At 32.5% G+C, this 16,907-nt stretch overlaps 1 protein-coding gene across 2 annotated transcripts in view; it reads left to right on the forward strand.

Moving 5' to 3' along the window:
- Positions 1-16,907, forward strand: part of ppfibp2b (PPFIA binding protein 2b) — a 104,042-nt gene that overhangs the window by 12,728 nt on the left and 74,407 nt on the right. For both annotated transcript variants that reach the window (NM_001326598.2, NM_001002362.3), the window contains exon 2: positions 9,369-9,460. In NM_001326598.2, coding sequence (NP_001313527.1) covers positions 9,397-9,460 — 64 coding nt within the window. In that variant the 5' untranslated portion in view covers positions 9,369-9,396. The remainder of the gene's footprint in view (positions 1-9,368; positions 9,461-16,907) is intronic.

Genomic DNA, 16,907 nt, shown 5'->3' on the forward strand with positions numbered 1-16,907 from the left:
TGGATCCATAGATTGTTGAAGTGTCTACCTGTAATAGATACATTATCTCCTGCAAATACTTGAGTATTATCAAAACTCCTCACATGTCAGAGTAAAGCAAACAATGCTGGACTGATGCGTCTCTCAGAGAAAGTCTCAAAACACTTGGCATAACTTGAAACAAAATAATTAATAACAGATTTTTTATAAAGTTTGGATTAGTGTTTTAGTAATGTTTGTTTTTTTTAACTAAAGCTCCAAAATTATGATTGGGTGGTGGATATATTACAGAAGCTTTTATTTATTTTTTTTAAATACATTTTGTTGTTTTATATATTTTGTTTTATATTTTTATTTTATAAATTTTGTACTTTTTCGTTTTGATAATTTCGGGATTTATTTTTTAAACTTAAAAGTTATTTTGTTCAGCTGATTCATAACTTTATTGATTAATTATAATGATTTATTTACCATTTCAGGCATTGCAGTAGTTTACATTATTTACATTAGCACTATAATTATCCTGTAGTATATCATATTTTTATTATATATATATATATATATATATATATATATATATATATATATATATATGTGTGTGTGTGTGTGTGTGTGTGTGTGTGTGTGTGTGTGTGTGTGTGTGTGTGTATATATATATATATATATATATATATATATATATATATATATATATATATATATATATATATATATATATACTGTATATATATACACACACACACACACACATTTTTTTAAATACAAGTTCACTACCTGAGAAAAGTCTTGTGGCCTATCTAAGTTTAAGGAACACCAAATAATAACTTGACTTCCAGTTGATCAAAAGTGGGATATATGAAAGCCAAAAGCCTCTAGATTGTGCTTATTTGACCAAAAAATAAAATATGATCATGTATTGATTTTGAATGATTTTTGCCCTCTCCTGTGGTTTGTAATGTAATGGGCAGCAGCAGCACAAATGTCTTGACACCTCAGGCTGTTGATGTTGCCATCCACTCTGCAGATCTCTTGCACGCCCCATACTGAATGTAACCCCAAACCATGATTATTTCTGTAAAAATCTTGGGTCCATGCAGGTCCCAATAGGTCTGATTATTGGGATGCAGTTCAACAGATGATTCATCAGAAAAATGTCACTTTTCCAAATGATCAACTTGAAGTTGTTATTATTTGTTGCTCTTAGAACTGGGATGGAAGACTAGACTTTTGTCTAGTAGTGCATTTGCTATGTATGCAACATGTGTAAATTGTGATATATTATCACAATAATAAATGTTGTATAAATATAATTTTGTAAATTTTTAAGCTTTAAAGTGATGATTGGAGTGTTGTGTAATTTCTGTTTAACATATTTTTAAAGATAATAGTTTTAATAACTCTAATAACATTTATTTTATCTTTGCCATGATGACAGTAAAATTTGACTAGATATGTTTCAAGACACTTCTATACAGCTTAAGTGACATTTAAAGGCTTAACTAGGTTATTTAGGTTAACTAGGTAGGTTAGGGTTATTAGGCAAGTTATTGTACAACAATGGTTTGTTCTGTAGACTATCAAAAAATACAGCCTAAAGGGGCTAATAATATTGACCTTAAAATGGTTTTCCAAGCCGAAATAAAACAAATAAGACTTTCTCCAGAAGAAAAAATATTATCAGACATACGGTGAAAATGTCCTTGCTATATTTAGCACATTTCATAATATATGAGTAAAATGCACAACATGTTTATTAATATAAAACAATTTTTGTTGTTGCAATATTTTTGTGTTTTTGAAATAAATGTGAGTGATGTTTGCAAAAGCTGTGAAAACTCATCGCCACAAGCCAGATTACTGTGGTATTTTGGCCGGCCACTTTATTGACCCCAGTCAAAACAGCCCACTGGCCACTTCTCCATGATATAAAACTCTCTCTCTCTCTCTTACCGTAAGTCTATGGGATTTCTACACTGTTAAAGTGCATGTCAGACTCTTCATTACAGATGTGTGTTTCGTCATAATTAACCTGTGGTCTGAATGGCCATCAGTCTCTGTGATAAACAGTGTTAGTGCAGATATTCAGTGCAGTTGTTGAGCTTTGAGCAGAAAGAGGCGTTTTTGTAGGTCCTGCAGTTTACAGTTTGTGTGTTTGTTTTGGCTTATCAGGCTTCTGTAAATAGCGAGGATCATGAGTGCTGCTGCTGTCCCCCATCTCAATTGTTTAAGGCTGGAACAACTAAACAACTAAAAGATTTAAAAATTGTCAGTTAAAGGGACTGACATTGTATTTGATTTTATAATTCTAGGTACAAATTAATAAGTCACTTAAAAACGTTTTTAAGAGTTCCCACTTAGATATGCTTAGCATGTATAGCAGGTTTGGCATGCTGTCCCGGCAGAGAACCCTGAGCTTGGAGATATCGAGCCCAGGGCTCCTGCTCGGACAATAAGCATATCAGGAGATCCGAGATCAAGTAGGTCTCAAGAGCTCCCCTTTAGAAAAGGGAGAAAAAGGGGTGAAAGGGGGGATTCTTCCAAAAGAGAAAATGGAGAAAAGAAGAAAATGATCCATTTATATTAAACTAGGATCACTCTGATTGGATTATTACTGATTACAGATGAGCAGTCAGCAGTGCTCAATCAAATCATGTGCTCCTCTCGAAATTAGTTTATAAAACTTCACTTATAGTAAAAAAGAAGTCAAACTTGAAGCTTTAGACCTTTTAAAATAAATAATAATTTGTCAGCTATATTGCATTTGTTATTGAACTAATAAAAACATAATGTTTAATGTTACTGACTTTCTAGAGTGCAATGTAACTGTACAATGAGAATCTAACAGTATATAAATACATATAAAGCTGAATTAATACTTAAATAAATATTTAAATTGTATAGTTAGAATTGCAATACAAAAATATAGCTTTTTATATTAAGAGCATAATTTGTATTATCAATTGCTATAATTATATATTATGTAAATTAATACAGTATTTACCTACTCCCAGCGCAGTTTATATCGAAGTTGATATTTAGCCACACCATTGAGAACATGCCAACTCCACACAGAAATGCCAACTGACCCAGCGGCTCGAACCAGCGACCGTCTTGCTGTGAGTCGACAGCGCTACTCACTGCATCACCATGCCACCCCAGTATTTCTTACATGCTATATAATTCTATATATTATTAAATTTGTTGATTAACTATATATACTTTATTATATTTTATGTTTTATTTTATTCATTATATTGAATAATTATATTTATTAAATATAACTAAAAACATACTTTGTATAATCAATTGCTTTAATCATACATTATGGTAATTAATACAGTATATATGTAGTGGCGCAGTAGATAGTGCTGTCGCCTCACAGCAAGAAGGTTGCTTTTTCGAGCCTCGGCTGTGTACGTTAGCGATTCTGTGTGAAGTTTGCATGTTCCCCCTGTATTCGCGTGGGTTCCTTCCGGGTTCTCCCGTTTCCCCCACAGTCCAAAAACATGCGGTACAGGTGAATTGGGTAGGCTAAATTGTCCATAGTGTATGAGTGTGAAGAAGTGTGTGTGGATGTTTCCCAGAGAGGGGTTGGGGCTGGAAGGGCATCCGCTGCGTAAAAATAAGCTGGATAAGGTGGCCAGCTTATCCAGCATATGTTTTTTATGCAGGGAATGCCCTTCCAACTGCAACTCATCTCTGGGAAACATCCATACACACACATACACTACGGACAATTTAGCCTACCCAATTTACATGTACCGCATGTTTTTGAACTGTTGCAGAAACCGACCCAGCCAAGGCTCAAACCAGCGACCTTCTTGCTGTGAGAGACAGCACTACCTAATGCGCCACTGTGTCGCCATTCAAGCAGACATGAACACACAAAACACCTCTTCATTTTAAAAGCATACAATATGAAATTAATAGAATTTGGGAAAAATACAGATTTTTGAGATTCAATATACTACACTGTAAAAACAATTAAACAATTGTTAAAAAGTTTTTTTTTATGTTACTTTAACTTAATAAACTATGTTTAACTTATAAAAAATTATAATTTAACGTATTGTATTGAGTCAGTTCAGTGTAATATAAGTTTTCAAATGGCTTGCAAATTTCATTTGAACTTTAAAAAATATGCAAATGTAGTTTCTAAATGAAATTCATTGAAAACTCTGATATTTTGTTTGCAAAACATTGAACAAACAGAGATTATTGAATGCAAGATAAAAAAGAAAATTGTAAGTAACCCTATGTTATTAAGTGAAGGACAATCAAGACGTGACTCCTTTTTTTAGCCAAATAGCAGATCACAGAAAGCCTACACACCCTTATCTACTGGAATGACTAGGGTGTGTGTGCAGTGCTTGAGGTTTTACTGGATGTTTCATTTCTTTGCTTCTATCAAAAGCACGCTATGTGTTAATGAAGAGCACCAGTCTGCGCTCATCTCTTCTTGTTGTGCATTTACGCTTTTATCAGTTAATTATTATAGCACTGTTGTTGTGCACTGTATGTTTCCGTTACATTGTTTCATCACTGAAGCATCTCAGTGCCTTAAATAAAGTCAACAGTCTCTTGTTGTCCAGGGCTAAATTAAGCTACATAATGAAGAGCTTTTATCAGATTTGGCATGCATTTGTGCCAAGCAATTATAAGATTACAAGAAGGTTCAACGTTAAGCTTATGACGTGCAGTCTTTTTAGTGGGTGTTACATTTTTCCACTGTGATTTATTGCAAAAGGTGTCCGAGTTGTTATCTGGGAGTTGCTAAGGTGTTCTTGGTGGTTGCTAGTGAGTTACTAAACGTTTACCAAGCAAATAAAATATCTGTTATTAATAATTTTCATGTCGTATCAAAGCCCTAAGATATTCATTCATCTTCAGAACACAAATTAAGATATTCTAGAGAAATCCTCTCAGAAAGGTACACGAGTTGTCACTGGGGTGGTAACTTTTTGAAAGGTACAAATTTGTGCCTAAAATGTCCATATTAATACCCTAAGGGTATATTAGTACCTAAAAAGTACAAAAGTGTTCCTCTTAAAATTTGTAGGTACTAATATAAACTTTTAAGGTACCAATATGGACCCTTCAAGTACAAATGTGTACCTTTTGAAAAGGTGCCACCTCAGTGACTACTTGTGTACGTTTTTTTCAAAGAGACAAGAACGATGTTAGAAAAAACTGACATTGTGATATTTTTACAATATATATTGCAATATTTATTTTAATTTCCCCCTTGATAAAATGAATAGTTTTTTTGGGAAAGAATTCATAATTTTAGAAACATTTTATAAGGGGGAGAGCATAAATATATATGATATGCATCTGCATAAAATATAACACATGACATACATTGATAAATACAGTGGTCTCTCATTTATTGCAGGAGTTACATTCTAAAGATAACCCATGATAGGCGAAATATCTGTAATATAAGTAATCCGCTTTATTTTTTATGACCTGATGTGGAAAAGAAAACCTTGCTGGACAAAGACAATTGTGTTTTTCAAAAATTAATGAAAGTCTTGGGGAACTGAAAAAACACACCCCTTTAAAATGGGATTTTAAGATTTGCGAAATATTTAAGTTATGGAAAATAACATTGTTCTAATAGAGTTTATTACACTATTGTCCAATTAACAGATTCATTATAATATATAATACTGCAGTATATATCTTTCTGGTTGAGGTATTTATCATTTTCTAATATTTCACATTATGAAATTTAAAGTCACATTATAATATTTAAAGTTACACTCTAAAAAAGGCTAGGTTATTTTAACCCAATGCTGAGTTTAATATGGACTAAACAAACTGCAGGGTTAATTTTTTTAACTAAATTAAAAGGATCAAATTTATCCCAATATTTGTGTTAGTCTATCTGCATCTAAATACCACTATCTGCATACCTCGGATTATTAATAGCAACCTTTACATATATTCATGTATTGTAAATCTTTGTTCATATTTAATACAAACTTTATATAATGTTCACAGTGCTGTATCTGTAAATATCACCATAGTTTTGCACTTCATAACTTACTTTCATTCATACCTATATCCTGCACTCCTGGTTAGACCTAAACTGCATTTCGTTGCCTTGTACATGTGTTATAACAATAAAGTTGAATCTAATCTTATGTAATCTATTACGCATGTTAACCAATTTGGGTTAAAATAACCCCAAATTTCTTAGAAAGCACATTAAAATCATAATATGTGAGCTAAAGTAACAAGTACAAGAACTCATTTTGCGCTTCTTTTTAAATGAGTGAAGTTTGGCAAAAACTCCCCATAAAAAAATGTAAACCCATTGCAAAATCTGTTTGTATCTCAATTGTGAGATGATAATTAAAATGACAGTATTCACCTGCATAAAAGGCAGAAAAACCGTTGATGTGACCGTACCTTTAAGTCTTCCATAATTTAGAGCCGTCTCTTTGTGTTTGTGTTTGCTTATGTGTGCAGGCCAAATATATGATGTATGAATGTGCGTACACATGCCACAAGAATAGGGTGAAACTTGACCCTGACAGGCTTAATTATTCTCAAATTTCCCTCCAACACTGAGGTCCCATAGGGAGAAAGTCAACCCGCCTCAGGATACGACTGGGGTTAACGCCACTCCACCATGAAGACCATTTTATCTTAAAGGGAATGTATCATGAAAGTCTGAATTTTTCTGTTTTTAAGTGCTACAAATGAGTCCTTTATGCATCTGCCAACACTGTAAAAAATGCTGGGTTCCACAAGTTCTTCATGTTGTCTCAAAACAAATCGATTAGGATGACTTTTACAAATACATTTTTACAAGTTTAGGTGGACTGAACAGAAAACAATTAAGTTGTCCCCCAAAAAACCTTAAGTATTGTGGTGTTTCAACTCTTTTAAAGGTGCTGTATGTAAATTTTTGACTCTTCTAAAGCATAAAAAAACATAATATGTTTGTAGATATTTAAGAAACATCCTAAGTTAACATACTTGTTTATCTGAAAAACAATCCTGAAGTCAGATAATCTGCTTTGAAAATGTCTGTTACGTGCCGGAACGTCTGTCTTTGTTTTGGCTCTTTTAACCCGCCCAATGCCAGTTTAGTTAATTATATTTCAGCACCCCGGGTTGCCTTGTTGGAAGGCCGCGTATTTCATTCATTCAGTCAGGAAGGCTCTCAACGCATGCGTCCGTAACTGAAATGCGACCTTCGATGGACAGTAGCAGACTCCAAAATGAGACGCAGATTTAAAGTTTCTCATAAGGTTATCAATGAGCTAATAATATAAATGTTATAAATTAGGTTAGAAGGTTACATTGTAACCCTGTGTCCTAACAACACGCAACGTGACAAAATTTGCAGTGATAAGCAATTTGGCTTTTTGCACCAGATGAAACATGACAGAAATTTAAATGCAGCTATTCAGAAGCACTGAATATGAGCTAACTCACAAAATGGTCAGGTTCAGAGATTAGAGGTGATCTATCTGCTACTGCTTTCAGTAGTATGGCAATAAATTAAATGTAAAATGACAATTAAACTTACATTATTAGTATTTACCACTGAATAAGGCACATGAGGTGTACCTGAGGTGATCATTTTCAGTTTTCTGTTGTTCAGCTGCAAGAAATAGAAGCTGTATCTCATATATCAATTTGAGGTGTTGGTTAGAACAAAAACTCCTTTTAATATGGAGAATATTCCTTCTATCGCATGTCGTTGCTTCTATTTAGAACACAACTTCAATCAGCCTTTTGGCTCAATAGTCAGGCACACTCCTGTTGATGTCATCAATCTGGCAACCTGCGTTTTTGATTCAGGAATGCAATACATTGTTCAACCCCTGAGTGTCAAACTTGCATACTGCACCTTTAATATGTAGTTTAAATAAGCACCAAAAGTCATTTTTTGAGTAAAAAATGTAAACATCTCAGTAACTTTGTTTTAGTAAGCCTTTCTCTGCAAGTATGTTAGATTATGAGGTTTTACAAGGAACTGCAGAGATTTCACACTTCTATTGAATTCTATTTTATTTTATATTATGACTCTTCACGTTTCCACCCACAAAACCACTGCAGCAGTCCCATTTCTTTTTACTCAATGTAACAGCTGAATATTGACAACGTTTGTGCCACAAAAACATTACAAATGTTCTGTTATTGGGTAAACCAACGAACATAAGAGTGGTTGAATTTCATTTTTAAGGAGATTATGTGACAAATTATGTAAATTGTTATAAATATTTGTGGGGGGGTTGGTCGTTGTTGAATATAAATGAATTCATAACGAATTAATTAATTGTAGCCTACCGTTTTCGCTACCTGACCCACATGGTTTTTGCTTTACCCATAACCATACCATAAAAAAATGATGGCATCGTCTATCGGCAATACCCTAGTTGGCAGTTCATTCCACTGTGGGGACCACTTAAAAATGAGGAACTAAGCCGAAGGAAAATTGATGAATGAACAGTAAATTTCACAGAATAATAAATGAATTGTGGAAGGGCTGAACAATATTAAGTTTGAGCATTGATATCGCAATGACTGTATATCCGCAAAAGTCACATTGCAGGATTTCATTTTTTATTAAAGTTTAAAGGTATTATTAACTATATATTTATATAATTTTATTATTTATGCAATTATGATCATGACAAATTACAATTTGATTGTTCAATTTCTGTCATTGAATACTGTCACACTCCCCAGAAAACCATACAGCACGGTTTATTTAACTTTTATTTTTGCTCTGCCGAATATATATATGCTTGTAATTTATTATATTTTATACAGATACACTGCTTAGAAAAAGACTTGATCATCCCATTGGTTCCAAATTAATGAAATCTTTCTAAAAAGAGCTATTCAAATCATCTGGCGAAATTCTATTCATATTTATCGCCACAAAAGATAATTTCACTATGTCAGATTTTTCCATTATCCTGCAGTCCTAATTGATGGTTTATTTTAAACTGAATCATTACAGACACATTCTGAGAACACCCGATATATTTATTTGAATTTGAACTATGAAAATAAGTCCCCTTCTAATCAAATTCATTTTCCAAGTGGCATTTTCTAAATATATTCTTGTCGCAGTGGGCAGTGTAATTTGTATTTGCACATTGTTAAAACCAAGCCACATTGGCTCAAGGGAGTTTGTGTAATGTCAAGTCACATTACAGCGCAGGAAAACCTCAGTCTCAAACACGCCAAGCTGCTACTTGCCGTCAGATGAGATTCATGGGATCGGTTCACACACAAGATTATTATAATATTTTTTTTACTCCACCCTTAGTTTCGAAATGCACTTTCCCAAGTTCCCAGCAACTGTATTTGTGACTCGTGTTTGTGATGTTGCATAATGAGATGACACATTTGTGCAGGTCAGAGAGAAGAGGAGCTGCAGATGCCATGGCCTCAGATGCAAGTCACATGTTAGAAGCCGCCTTGGAACAAATGGATGATATTATTGCTGGTAAGAGAAGAATTTCAGTTCATTTCAGGCTGATTTGAAATGCTCCGGATGAACTCCTACATGAGTTGCAGTCTTCATTATGTTAAAAAACAAATAAACAGCTGATCCACTGTTAGATTAAATGCATTGTGTGTTGATTTGCATAAAAAGGTTAGCAGTCTTCTCCTGATTGGCTGCTTTTCTTGAAGCGATCAGATAAGGTTTTGCTTCGATACAGTGTTTTTTTTTTTCTTCACCATATCTCTTGATCTCTGCATGCTAATCGGATTCCCTCAACACTGCATGTGTGAGGCTTTTTAAAAGGATTTCATGGTGCTGGACATTTTGAAAGAAAAGCATTTGCCAAACAAAGGTAAAGCTTTCAGGAAAAATGTATTGGGAGCAGAGTTGGGCAGGTTCCTTTAAAATAGTAATTAGTTATAGCTACTAGTTTCTTCTCACAAATAATAACTGAGTTAGTAACTAGGTTACATAATTATAAAAGTAACTAATTAACTGGGAAAGTAACTATTGCGTTACTTTAAAAAAATCTAATTTGGCAAATGACAATAAAATAAATATAAACACTGTACACTAATTTACACTATTTTAATGTTGTGAGACAATGTGAGAGACAAATTCAAGAAAATCTATTAATGAAACAATTTGAATTGAATATTAGCAAAATGATTATATTTACACCACCAGCACTCCTATTAGAGGTAGACTGGATAAAAATGGTGCTATTTGCAAGTTTGTCTTCCGGAATTAATAACAAAAGAAAAAAAAAAGAGTGGGAGAGTTTAGCTGACACAGTTAACGCAGATAGGTCTAAACATAGCACTGTGAGTGAATTAAAAAAGAAATGGTCCGATGTAAAAGTGTAAAATTTTGTAGTTTCTATTTAGGCTAAGTCCAAATAGCACACCTTGTTGGAACGAGCTAGTTGATTCATTTCCACCCATCACCGTTTAATTGACAGAGACAACATAATTAAAGACAGCGGCAGACGTGAGTGGCGTAGTTCGTAAAGTGCATGGCAGCATGTTTTCATCTGATTTTTCCTTCATCAAGAGGAAGACAAGTAGGAATCATTAATAAGTGAGTGTGTGTTTTATGTTAAGCGCATTTGAGCATCACATATTATTTGCACATTTATTGAATGGAAATGTTTCCGATTAACGTATGCAAATTCGTCTTCAGATGGCGCCTTTATAGCAATGTGCGTGCAGTATCGCTCCGATTACATTGGTAAAACCGGCTATTGCTGCAAATTGCGATTTAATGTTTGGCTGGTCACCTGCATGGTATGGAAACCTTATATACCTGCTAGACATGGGTATGATCCCGTCCCATACAACTGCCATTGCACGGCTCAAAGATACTTTGTAGTGTGCAATTTAACATAATTGCCTCTAGGAGTCGCTAATGGAAATAAAATGAAATGCACGTACACCAGGCATGAAGTTGGCGTGGACTAACACACATTCTCATGTTCATTTCCTGGTTAGTAAATCGAAATGCTTTGATACATGAGGCCACTGGTCATTTGTGTGTGCACTGCATGTGCGTGTGCTTATATAAACAACTGCTCTACTCTGCCTTTGATTGGCAAATGATGGAAATGTACTCTATAAGCCAATCATCACATTTTCAGTTAAATCACGTTCACAGACACACCAGTCATCATCGAAGCCCCGAACACACACCAGAGAGGTCCTATGACTGTGCTATGACAGTGTTATTTAATTATAATAACGCACATTTTATTTTCAGTAACGGTAATGGCGTTGTAATGGGGGAAACAGTAATTCATTTGATTACTTATTACTGAATAAAGCCGTTAGTAACGCCATTTATTTATAGCGCTGTTATTCTCATCACTGATTGGGAGTTACAATTCAAAGTGATAATTTGTTTAATTGTATAAAATAACTTTAATTGGTAAGTGTTACAAAACAAAGACATCAAGTGGAATATTACTGTCATATTTTATATAGTCATTAATATTACAATTTATAGAATATTGGTTTATAATTAAATTTGTTTAGATTTTGTCTTTTGACTCAATATTATTTATTGCAAATTATTTTTGCAATTAATGTGTATTTTTTGTGCAATAATTTTTTTTTTCTTAAACTCATTAAATAAAATGTTTATTTTTTAACGTTGATATATATATATATATATATATATATATATATATATATATATATATATATATATATATATATATATATATATTTAAATAGCAAACATGTTTTTTATTTTATATTTATTATTGTATCAAAATACAATCATTTAAATGTATTATTTTGTGTTTAAATGTTTTTGTTGATGTTTTATTTTATTGTTTATTACTGTATTTAAATATATTTCAATTTATTGATTCATGTAGCAGTGAACATTCTGTAGTAATCTTTATTACAAAACATTCTTGCAATTAATGTGTATTTTTTGTGTGAAAATTCTGTATTAATATTTATTATTACAAATGATTCTTGCAATCAAATTGACTTTTTTTGTGGTGCTGTAGGTAGTATGATTGTCTCACAGCAAGGAGGTCACTGGTTCAAGCTCCGGCTGGGTCAGTTGGCATTTCTGTGTGGAGTTTGCATGATCTTCCTGTGTTCGCATGGGTTTTTTTAGGGAAGGAGAAGGTTGGGTCAGTCGATCAGTCAGTCAGTTATTTAGTCAGTCGATAGTCAGTTATTTATTGTTAGTCGATATCCTCTGGTGGATTTACGTGTGAACAGCAGGCACGAATGGCACTCGGAAGAGAAATTTCACATCTGAAAAAGCATACACAGCAGCCTCTGATGGATTTGAGAAAACAAAACTGCAAAAAAACATACCTCCTACTATGTATTTGCTGCTCTCCAGAAATGTATATAGTGGTACATTTTCAGAATGCGCCTTGGTTGCGTTATTTGTTTGGATTTTGGGGAAATATTTATGTAATGTATCAAATTATTAAGGGTGTCACGATTTCGATTTTAATCGAAAATCGCTCGAAATTTATGCTCGATTTCGATTATCGTATCAAAAAATAGAATCGTCGATGCTGCCACGCCCCCATGTCACGTCAGCTTGGCTTGCCAAGCGGGAAAAAAACACGCTTGTTGAAGTGCTTGTTAAACTGTGCAGACGCAGGAGACCCATCAACAGAGCTTAAACCTTCAGGGCTTGACAGCGTGCGAGACGCTCGGGCCAGTGCTGCCTTGTTGACTGACAGATCGAGCCAGAGCTGCGTGCTGCGACAATTGTGTGCAAATACAATCTTACGGTGCTTTCACACATAGTTTGTTTCGGAATCTGTCTCGTTTCCCCCGTTAGTTTGTTTGGCATATATCGAGCAGTTGCACTCGCATCCGCGCCAAATCAATCAGTCCAAGATTGCCTGAATGAGACGGTCTGTGCCCTATTGAGCGGATCGATTGTAGTGAGAAAACAAAACAATGCAACGAACTAACGACCCAGGCTATATCACAGTGTATTATGATCGTGTAATAGCCATATATACAGCTATATGAAGAGAAAACGATGAGCAGGGCGAGATGTCATTCTTACCGGTAAATGCGAAAGTGAAAACATGCTGAAATATTACCGAGAGCTGTTTATCCAGCCTGATCTCGGTTTATCCGTCAGGAAAATTGACCGAAATTACTATCTGTTCATTTTTCCATATTTTAATCGTATAATATGTTGTATTAGGCCTGTTGTTTTGTTCATTTCCGCACTGACAGCTCGAAAGAAAGATTTACATTGATCTGATGCAGTCTCTGTTCATCTGCTATGTCTCTCTATATATTAAGCCTATCATGCAGAATTCTAGTCAACGTTTCTTTAATAGATTGATTAATTCAATAGATCGATTTTTACAAAACCTGAAAATTGAAATGAGGCTTTGTATAGATGAGAAAGTCTGACCTCTGCTTTATATTCGGTGACGATGTCTGTGGGTTGTTAAAATTAAAGTGCACATTTTTGCTTCTAAAATATTCTATACACAACTGGTCAAAAGTTTGGGGTCAGTATGATTGTTAAATATGTTAAAATAAGCTTCTTCTGCTCACCAAGGCTGCAATTATTTCATCATAAATACAAATTGTGAAATGTTGCACTATAAAATAACTGTTCAAAAGTAGTTTATCATTTAATTTATTCATTTATTCCAGTGATTTTAAAGATGAAATTTCAGCTTCATTACTCCAGGCACGTGATCCTTCAGAAATCACTAATATTAATTATTATTATATTTATTAATGGTAATAGTAATAAAAGCAATAATGTCTGGAGTGATAATTTTATTTGAAACTACATACAATAACAAAGCAGTTATTTAAAATTTTGATAAATATTTAACAATTTAACATTTTTTTACATTTAATAAATGTAGCCTTGATGAACTGAATAAGTTTTCTTAAAAATATTTTAAAAATTACTGTAAATACATATACAGTGGAAGTCAGAATTATTAGCCCCCCTTTGTTGTTTTTTTCTTTTTAAAATATTTCCTAAATGATGTTTAACAGAGCAAGGAAATGTTGATAGTATGTTGATAATATTTTTTCCTCTGAACAAAGTTTTATTTGTTTTATTTTGGCTAGAATAAAAGCAGTTCTTAATTTTTTATTAACCATTTTAAGGTCAAATTTTTTAGCCCCTTAAGCTAATTGTTTTTCAGACTGTCTCCAGAACAAACCATCATTATACAATAACTTGCCTAATTACCCTAGCCTGCCTGGTTAACCTAATTAACCTAGTTAAGACTGCTTCAATCTTTTAATTTCACACTAGTACTTAGTCATTTTAGCAAACACCTCAGATACTGTTGGCTGGTTCCTGTTGGTTGTGCACCTTTTTTTACCGACGCCATAATAATGACACAGATCACTGCCTATTCACAAGAAAAAAGTGATTGACAGGTGGTAATTATGTGTGTAACTTGCCTTTATTCATTTACTGTATGATTTGTTTATGGGTAAAACAAAGACCATACAGGTCAGGTAGACAAATAATTAATTTGGCTACAATAACATACAGGCTACAAATAATTAATTTGTTATTAATTATTTAATTATTCATAATCGAGAATCGAATCGTGACTTAAGAATCGAAAATGTAATCGAATCGGGAATTTGGAGAATCGTGACACCCCTACAAATTATATTTAATTAATATACACTGTGTTGGATAATTATTATTTATTAGTATTTTTAAATTAATATGCACTATCTAAAAAGTTTTTTTTTTTTGATTAATTCATCAGCAACCCAAAAGTACTGTAAAGAAATATGTATTTTAACACTGTACAGAAGAGAGCACATATTAAGCAACATGTTATTGTAAAGTTTCAAGTCAACAGTTTTGAATAACCACAAAACAGAAACAGGCATTTGGTTTTGTAGGATCAGGAGAGGATAAGGGGGCCGTGAAGCCCCTCGAGCAGACTCAGCCATTGCCAACATGATTTAACTAATAGAGGATAAATGTTTAATGTGGCCCGTCAACAAATGAAGGCTGGGGGAAGGAAAGCAGAGCACAGGCGGCTGTCAAACGGAGACCAAATCTGAGATAAACACTGCTTATTCACTTCCATAACCTGAGGACAGACTATCATTAACATTCACGAGAAACACTGCTGGCTTCTTTACTTTTAATGAGGGAGAAGATGAACAACATTTAATAGGATCTAAAGATCTGTAGGCGTCATTTTATTTTATTTTATTTTACAATGCCATTTGATTTATTTATTTTGATTGATTTATTTATTTATTTTCTATCAAATCATGCCTTTAATTTATTTTATTGTATTTTATTTTATCTTAACCAACAATTTTTTTTTCAGTCCATGCCTTTTTATTTTATTTTATTTATTTTTTATAATTATTTTACTTTTATCCAACAATTGCATTTAATTTTTAAATTTTATTTTCTATTAAACCATGCCTTTTATTAATTTTTTTTGTATTTTATGTTAACAAACAATCCTATTTAATTTGTTTATTTTCTATCAAACCATGCCTTGAATTTATTTATTTATTGTATTTTATTTTATTTTATTCCAACCAACAATGACATTTGATTTATTTATTTTCTGTCAGTCCATGCATTTAATTTATTTTATTTTTTATTTTTTTTATTATTATTGTATTTTTTTTTTTAATCCAACAATGACATTTCATTTTGTTTTGTTTTTTCTATCAAACCATGCCTTTAATTCATTTTAGGCATTTATTTTATGTATTTATTTATTTATTTATTTTTAATCCATAAAACCATGCCTTTTTTTTACTATCAAACCATGCCTTTTATTTTATTTGATCTTTTTTTTTTTTTACCAACAATGTGATTTGATTTATTTATTTATTTTCTACCATGCCTTTTATTTTATATCAAACCATGCCTTTTTTCAGTGGAAAATCTTATGATAATGCAGATAATAATAATAATAATAATTAATCCAAACAACATTAGTTCTATTGTGACTTAATAAAAAAAGAAAGAAAAAATTATAATTAAATAAACATTTCAAATGATTTATATCCATAGTGATATTTTTGTAATATTTATACACACTTATTGACCAATTGAATCGGCAATATTATTTTTATTTAATTTGTAACTGTTTTGTTGCATTTCTTTGCACTTTTTACATCTGTATACATTTTATTTTTATTTCACTTTTTGTTTTAGTGATTTTAATTTTAAACTTTATTCATTTTCTTTGTAAAAGAAACATCTTTAAATATTATAAATGATTATTTACTCTTTAAATTAGTCACAGTTTTCTTTTTTGAAGTATAAGATTGCCAAGACTAAAGTAATCAGTAATGATTCATAAAGTGCAAAACATTTAAGTTATTAAAATCAAATATATCACTTTATATCACTTAATTAAACGTATGCAACAAAAATAGTAACTCAATAGAATTGTCCTTACCATTGAAATCGAATATAATGATTAATATACTCTATATAAACATAATTATTCCCACTGTCTTAGAAGCTTTTGTTCTGCATGCCACACATAGTCTATAATTTGTGCATGCGGATCATGAGTTATTATTATTGTCCTGAATAAAGCTCATGATGTGCCAAATATTACACATGCGGGACTGTAAATAGCAGAGGCTTATAAATCAGTTGCTTGCTCATGAAATCATTGGCATTCATTAATTAAAGTTTAGTAATGATGAGGCTGATCGGATCTGGATGTGAAATGTGTTTGTGTCTGTAAGGGTCAAGAATAGATGAGAGATTGACCTCAGGCATTTACTGTCTGTCTGATTCTGACTGAACAAGAGCTGCTGCTTGACTTTCTACAGCTTCTGTAAACGACTCCATCTGCTGGTGACTGATCAAAATGATGATTCAGCATTCACCAACGGTAGATCTATGTATTTATTTGTTTGCTTGTTTGTTTGTTTATTTGTTTATTTATTTGTTTTTTGTTTTTAATGTA

Source organism: Danio rerio, chromosome 25 (genome assembly GCF_052040795.2).
Source record: "Danio rerio strain M-AB ecotype USA chromosome 25, GRCz13ab, whole genome shotgun sequence".
Taxonomy (NCBI): Eukaryota; Metazoa; Chordata; class Actinopteri; order Cypriniformes; family Danionidae; genus Danio; species Danio rerio.